This window comes from Lucilia sericata, unplaced genomic scaffold (genome assembly GCF_015586225.1).
Source record: "Lucilia sericata isolate MDLA Ls3-8-SP2 unplaced genomic scaffold, ASM1558622v1 Contig000220F_arrow, whole genome shotgun sequence".
NCBI classification, from domain to species: Eukaryota; Metazoa; Arthropoda; class Insecta; order Diptera; family Calliphoridae; genus Lucilia; species Lucilia sericata.
This window is the reverse complement of record NW_023994248.1, coordinates 463691-471534: the sequence shown is the minus strand read 5'-3', so window position 1 is coordinate 471534 and position 7844 is coordinate 463691. Positions and strand designations below refer to the sequence as shown.

General features: G+C 28.7%; 1 protein-coding gene across 1 annotated transcript; it reads left to right on the top strand.

The window, feature by feature from the left end:
• On the top strand, positions 1-6550 carry LOC119602305. Its single transcript, XM_037953739.1, has one exon. The coding sequence runs from the start codon at positions 76-78 to the stop codon at positions 1108-1110; it is 1035 nt and encodes a 344-aa protein (XP_037809667.1). The 5' UTR covers positions 1-75; the 3' UTR covers positions 1111-6550.
• Positions 6551-7844: the final 1294 nt, after the last annotated feature.

Below are 7844 nucleotides of genomic sequence, written 5' to 3'. Positions count from 1 at the left end.
TCAGCTATACCAAAAATCGTCTGCGAGACGATCCATGCATTGGAGTTGCACGATGAGACGCCTTCTTGGAAAATTATGGACAACAAGGGTCGAGTTACGGTGGTTCTTCACTGGGACCAACGTCAAGGCGGCGGAGCAACAGGTGGTCAAAGCGGACCGAATAATAGTGGAGCTGGAAGTAGTAACGGTCTTATATCCTCAGAAAAATATTCACCATCGAAAAAAGGACTTTCTGCACAAAATTCATTGGACAACAAATCCGTATCATCACAATCCTCTCAACAGAGGTATACAAGTCCACAAATAACAGTCATAAGTGATGAAGGTCCCGCGAGTGTTTATCATCCAGGTGGTGTGGTTCTTCCACCGGGCGTTGTGATACCTGGCACTAATAGAAGACTTTCAAAACAAGGGGGTTCTTTTGACAGTGCTGTGGGTGCAGTGCATGTGCACACACCTGAATGTGCGCATCATGCTCACACACCCAGTCGAGCGGGCAGTCCTAGTACCACGGAGTGCGACTTTCATTGTTGTGCACTGCACGAGGAGGGTCGTAAAATTGCTGTTCACAAAAGTGTGGCGACCTCTCCAATACAAGATGGTACCACGAGCCCACAACCTCAACAGCAGGCTACGTTGGGCATGTCATCGGTTGTGGATCCTATGATGGGTGGCAGCATGCAGCGCCGCTCTTCGGGGACAAAAGGTCATGTACGGTTCCTGGATATTGCTCCGGAGCGTGACAGTTCCGAAAGCGAAACAGAAAACACAATCATGGAAGATGAAAAAGTAACGACGGAAAAGTTCTTACTTCTCATCGACCAACTGTCCGTTGATCAAAAACGTCACCTTAGCATCAAAGACATTGGCATCATATTAGAGCGCCTAAATTCCAAAATTCTCGATGTCGAACGACTTGACAGAGAGTCAGAGTCGGATGACTGCTACAATTGGACGATAAAGGCAACAATAAGAGGCGATGCCCTGCGAGAACTAGGTGTCATTTACAACGGCAACTATTATGCAATCTCTGAACACCCCGGCTATAAAGAGGAAGTTGAAGAGAACGGTGAAGAAGTAGAAGAAGAGGATGAAGAAGATCGGATATAAATAGTGATTATTATAATTGAATTTAATAACTTAGTTTCAACAACTTTCAACACATTTGCAAACATTTGTAAACCTCAACAAATCAAGAAAAATTACAAAAGCGTATGTTATATAATGATTAAAAATAGAAAATTATATTTAAAACGAAAGGTCCTAGATTGTGTACAGTAGAATTAAACCCAATGAAATAACTCAAATTAAATCCTTATTATTACGGCGGAATAATAAAAAAATCCTGAAAACCATTTATGCATTCATTCATTAATTCATTCATTCGCTACATTTACTATTAGTTTATAGGAATTAATTATAATTTTTGTTACTTATTCCGTTTACGTTTAAACTATTTAAGTCCTCACCTGAGATTACCAATGGATTCATAAAAACGTGTCACAATTGGTCTCTCTGAGATGAGGATTCAGATAGTATAAAACTAATTTAGAGTCCTATTCCCTAAATCGTCTCACTAAACAAACTACTAATGGCCTTATTCATAATAATATCAAATGTATATAAAACAAATTTTCAGAATAATTTAAACAAAATTTGTTCTATAAACTTTCGATAAATGGTTATGAATAAGATCCTTAATCTTTTGTAAACTTTTCATGCATATTTTTTATGAAAATATTCTAAACGCCGAGTGATGTGGTTTATTTAATATGCTCTTCATTCGTCAAATTGACATACTTACATATGCAATGATACATACATACATATATACATTAGATTGTTGAAAAATTAAATTGCGAATATTGACCGCGATTTTGTTCCTGAAATTGTTTCTTATATTGTGGAAAAGAATTACACAAAAAAATTATTATAATTGGTTCATTAGAGAAAAACTATATAAACGATGAGTACACAGTGATACACCAAAAGAATGCAGGGGATCTCTATGCCAATTCCATTTCGCTATAGTCCATATTCCCGATTACTTCGTGTAGTTACTTTTTAAGAGAAAAATATGTAAAAAAACCCTATTTTTATTCATCCGATTTTTAAATTTGATATTTTGTTTTTAAATACAAGTACATATGTCTGAGTTACGGCCATTTAAGTAAAAAAAACTCACACTTTTTTCATAATTTTTAATTCTTATTATGCTCTACGTTGGCCAAAAAACAGTAGCTTCAGCTTTTATTATCTTTGACAGAAGCACATTAAGTTGGTTTTCCAATTCTGGCCAACTTATAAAAATCGATGAAAAAAGTAATAAGTTGTGCTAAGTTTTGTAAAAACAGCGCATGTTTTTTTCCATACTTTCATGATTCTGGTTTTTTGTAACATGTTTAAAAAATGTTTATAAACATTTTTATACAAAGATAATAATAAACAACCGTAACTCAGACATTTGACAACCGTAACTCAGACATTTGCACTTCTTTTAAGATTAAAAGGCAACGCTTGTATCTCTAAAACAAAATATCAAATTTGGAAATCGGTTGAAAACTACCAAAATTATGATTTTTCGAAGTTTAAACTTCAAATATCGTTTTGTTTCTTTTTCAATATCACTTTACAAGAAAAACAAAATTACACATAAGTACTCATTAATTTTTTATTAATAAAAATTGTAACATGGTTTGGTCGGTTATGTTTAAATATTCTCTAAAAATATATTAAATTTATAGAAAAATGTTGATGTTTGTAACGTTTTAAATATGTTTGTGGGTGAAACGCTTACCAAATGTTTGAGTAACAATTTATGCTTAATTTTGTATACCTTTATAAGATTTTCGTTATGGTGTTTTATTGAGGCTTAGGCCAATTGTGGACCGAGCCCTACAGAATTATTAATTTCGAAAACAAATAACTTTTGTTGAATTTTATCATACTTTTTTAATATTTTAAAGACTTATTGCCTTATGCAAAAACCATTATTAAGTTAACAATGATTGTTAAAACCTATTTTTATATGGAAAAAGTGTGTAGTAAACCATTGTTAACTTTAATAATCGTTTTTGCATAAGGTAGTTATACTATATACTGATTTTCTGTGTAAAAAGAAAATCTTTTCCGAAAATAGCTAAATTTAAAATACCTTATATGAGCTAACTCCTTAAAACCCTTAGGGGATTTTGCTCAACTGATTGTCTATCTACTTTCATTCGAGAAAGTTTCAATGACCCAAAATTTGATGCACAGTCTAATGTACCGATGCTAAAAGAAATATTAATAGAAATAATTTTAAATATCAAGTAATTTTTAAAAAGAGTGTTTATGTTATAGTATTAATTTATCATTGATGTATATATTCTTGTCAGACTGGAGATTAAATCCTACCTGGGGCAGGAACATTTTTAAATGGTATTGTTGGGCCCTTTTCGGCTTCTCCACATTAATAGTGTCACTTGTAAACATCATCTTTTAAGTTACAAATTTGAAGCAATTAAATTAAGATCCATACATATGCATGTTTTGTATGGCTTTGTCATTCGATAAGATTGCCTTTATTATTCTCTAATTCGGTAAAATAGTGGTCATCGCAATATTTCGAATTGTATAGGGACTTCGTGATATAGTAGATCGATTTAACTGGCAAATTGTTCTTTCTTTAGATTTTTAAAAATAATGGTATTTGTATCTTTACATTTTAAAGCAATTTAAACCAATTGTTAGTGATAACTTTGAATTAAGTTATTGATATTTTTTAGTGGCCCTGGTTAATGTTTCCTCTCTGTAAGACATCCATGTGGAAATAGGCATGAATAATAATATTGAATAAACGATTAACTTTACGAATCCACCAACATGTGTATATATGTATGTATGAATTTATATTTTTTTTTTTTACTAAAAATTTTATATTTTGTAATTTGAAACCAAACTGCCATTATTAAAAAAATAGTAATTAATAATTAGCAACAAAACACGCATAATTTTTTTGTAATATACAAAATGAATAGTAGTAGTGAATATGACAATTTAAAAAAATTACATAAAAACAAAATATATTAATAAAAATAAAAAATTTTAACAAGTTTCTCTCATATGAAAAAAACATAACTTTACGTTTTTCTATTTTTTAATTCTTATAATAATTCAGGTTATGTTTTTAATTTTAGGTAGCTAAAAGTGGCCATGTATGTTTGTATGTATGTACATATATATGTATGTATGTACATATGTATGTATGTACATATGTATGTATATAAGAAAAAATCGAAGGTATGAATGAAAAATAGACAGAAGAATGTATGAATCAGGGACCTAAAATGTTCTTATTTTTTCTTTCGATAGAAAAGGTTACGCAAAAAATCCCTTTATTTTATTTACGAATTTTTTGGCCATTATTATAAGATTTATATTATTTATGTCACCATAACAAATTAACATGAGAAATATTTTTTTGTTATGAATAACTGTTATTTAGCAATATAAACAAAAAAAAAATTAGTAACGATAATGATAACCAAAAAAATATACGTATGTATTTCTCTCTGGTATTGGTTACGATGTCCAAAATCAAATGTAACTTATGTATAATAATGGTTAATTATAACACTTATTTTAAATTCATTACTTAATTATTAAAGAAACCGTCATAACCGTTACGTCCCTGATATGAATCCTTTATTCTGAGGTGAATTTCTTGGATTTATATTCCATTGAATTAATTCCTAAGAGAATTCATACTTTATAGGAATGAATTCAATTGAATGATTATTTGTTTAATTCCTTCTATTACAAATTGAATGAAAGAAAAAATGTTTAATTAAATTTTTAATATAAAGAATGCTTTTTAATTATAAAACAAAATATTCAATATATTTCAAATTGAATGGTAGAAAAATTTTTAAATTCAATTTGTAATAGATTGAATTTAAAAAAAAAAAAAAAATTATCATTCAGAGGGTATTTAAAAACCAATAGGAATTGTTTTAATTTATTTTAATCCAATTTGTAACTGATTGAATGCAAATAAAATTTATTCATCCAAAAGGAATTTAACATTCTATAAGAAATAATTAATAAGAGAATTAATTCAATTTCATCGAAAGTTTTATGAATTAATTATAGGAATTAAATCAAAAGGAATGAGTTAGAAGATTGTATGAAATTTAAATATGTTTTCAAATTTATTTTGTATTTGAATCATGAAATCGTAAGCTCAAATACGTTTTAAACAATAACAAAAATTCAAAATTTTTTTGTGTATAGAATCAATAAGAAATACATAGTAATTAAATATACATTTTTTGTTTTAGGTTAAAATTTCAATAAATAAAATTATAAAATTTTAAAATCATACTTTCAAATCTTTCATCCGTATTTTCAGTAGGTTAGGTTAGGATGATTGGAGGATGTATAGTACATTAAATCCGAAGAAATACACCTAGGCCACTATCAGGCCTGTTGTGCGTTCCTTTTCATGAAAAAAAAAAAAATTCACTGAGTATATTATTTTTCCATGTTTAGAAACTCAGTTTCCTGGGCGTAATTCCTAAGAATTTTTCAATCAGTGTTAGTCAGGAAAGTTATTTCTGGAATAACATCACTTCTAATTTTACTTTGTGGGATAGTAACCTAAAGAAAACTTTTTTTGCAACTAGAAAATATTTAGTAAATAATTGAATATACAAACAGATTTCATATAACTCTACATTTCTAAAATTAATGAGAGCCTGGCCCTTGGTCTAAATGTGACAAAATTAAGTAGAATTCGCTACTTCATAACACTTAAATATGTTATTTCTAAAATCTTGATCAAGTTACATAAAATTTTTTGTTCTGAAATTCGGGAATTCACAAAAAATTATATGCATATGTATATTATCTATCTTTCGAAATCGACAATGTTTTCCTTTAAATAATTACATTAATATTAAATGTAATATAGACATATCTGGTCCCGTTTGTATGGAGAATAAATAATGTACTGATGTTCCCAGCGAAAACAAAAGTTTAGTTCATTTAAAGATACCGTTTCTCAAAATGTGTAAATGTTTCAATTAAACTGAATTATTTACTCTATAATCCAATAAAATTTATAGTGTTAAGCTACGTTCACACCTATCAAATATTTGATGATATGAAGTGATCCCTAAAAATCTACATTTTGGCTTCTATTAAATGAATATTTATTTAAACAAATTTAATATATGTATCTTTGTAGATATTACTTTAGAATGTCCTTGTTATTTATTTCGATATTATTTGCAAGTACAAAAATCATGTAAGATAAAAAAAAATAGTAATTACGTTTTTTTTTTTTTTTTTGTCAAATATTTGTTAGGTGTGAACGTACTTTTATAATTTTTTTATGGACTATTTGATTAGGGGGTGTAAAATTGTATATTTGCAAAAACATCAAAATGTCATCAATCTAATGCAACGGTTCCCAAATGGGGGTCCGCGGACCCCTAGTGGTCCGTAGTACGGGACCACTAGGGACAATGTACGGGAATATTTTATAGATATGACATCTCTACATTTATTAGACCTAGGGATTAATGAACTAGGTCAATTTTCGGATGGACAATTATTTAGAACAATAAGATATTAAAATATGTATGGGGGTCCGCGAAATTAAATAAGTTCTTCAAGGGGTCCGCGAAGTAAAAATCGCTGCTCTAATGTATGTATATAGAAATTTCCACCGAAAAGTCTGCTTTTGTCACATCATGGCGGTGGAAATATGTACCTGTATTTAAAATAAAAGAAAATTAAAAACTGGAACAAAAAAATTTGTTTATTGTATTAAAAATTGGTTGTTGGTGCGTGATGTTTTTGATTCCAAAAGACATAAAAAAAATATTTTCAATACTTAAATACCATTGGCCATCACGTGGTGGTATGCCAACAACAACAACAACTTCCAGTTTAGAACGATAAAAACTATTCTCCTACAAGCCCTCTAGAATTGTTCTCTGGGGTATATACATAAATACATACATACATATGTATGTATGTACGTCCTGCAAAAAATTTTAACCGTTCATTGCAAACTAAAATATGATTTTTTCAGTGTTGGTTTCCAATACGAAATATAATTTTTTTAAACCCTAATCGTTTCAGAACGTGTTTTATAGTCCAAAGAACAATTCTAGAGAAGGAACTGTCAATATTCAATATAGGAAGGCAATGGAATAAATACATGAAGAATATTGTTTTTTTTTAATTTGCACAAAAATTATTCTGACGCTTAATTTTAATGTTTAAACAAACATGTACTTAATAAAAAAAATTTTTAAGTATTTTTTAGAACCTCTGAACCAATACTAATAAAAGCTTAAATTGGGATTCCTGCTATTTTCCGAGATATGACCAAAAATGTCCACATACATACATTTACAAAAAGTATTATAAAAATTAAAATTTGAAATATATGTATAAATTTTTAACATTTTGGTAAATAGTTATGCATTGACATTTTTGCACATATCTCGGACACTAGTAGGAATCCCAATCTAAAATGTTAAGGAATTCTAGAAAACCAATGTGGCCGCAAAATTAAAAAATTAAAGATAAATTTTCTCTTTTACATACATACATACATTATTTATATGCTTCTGAATTTTGTTATTAGTAGAAAATATGTAAAAAAAATTATAAAATGTTTATACAATTTCACAAATTGTATAAAATTTTATGCAAAAATAAAATTTTAATTATCTTTGGCAATTTTTACGAATATTTTAATTAATATACAATGGACCTTCCTTTAAGTGTTTACAAAATTTTGTTCAAATCGGTGACTATGGGAAAAAAATCTTTTAAATTTAAAAAAG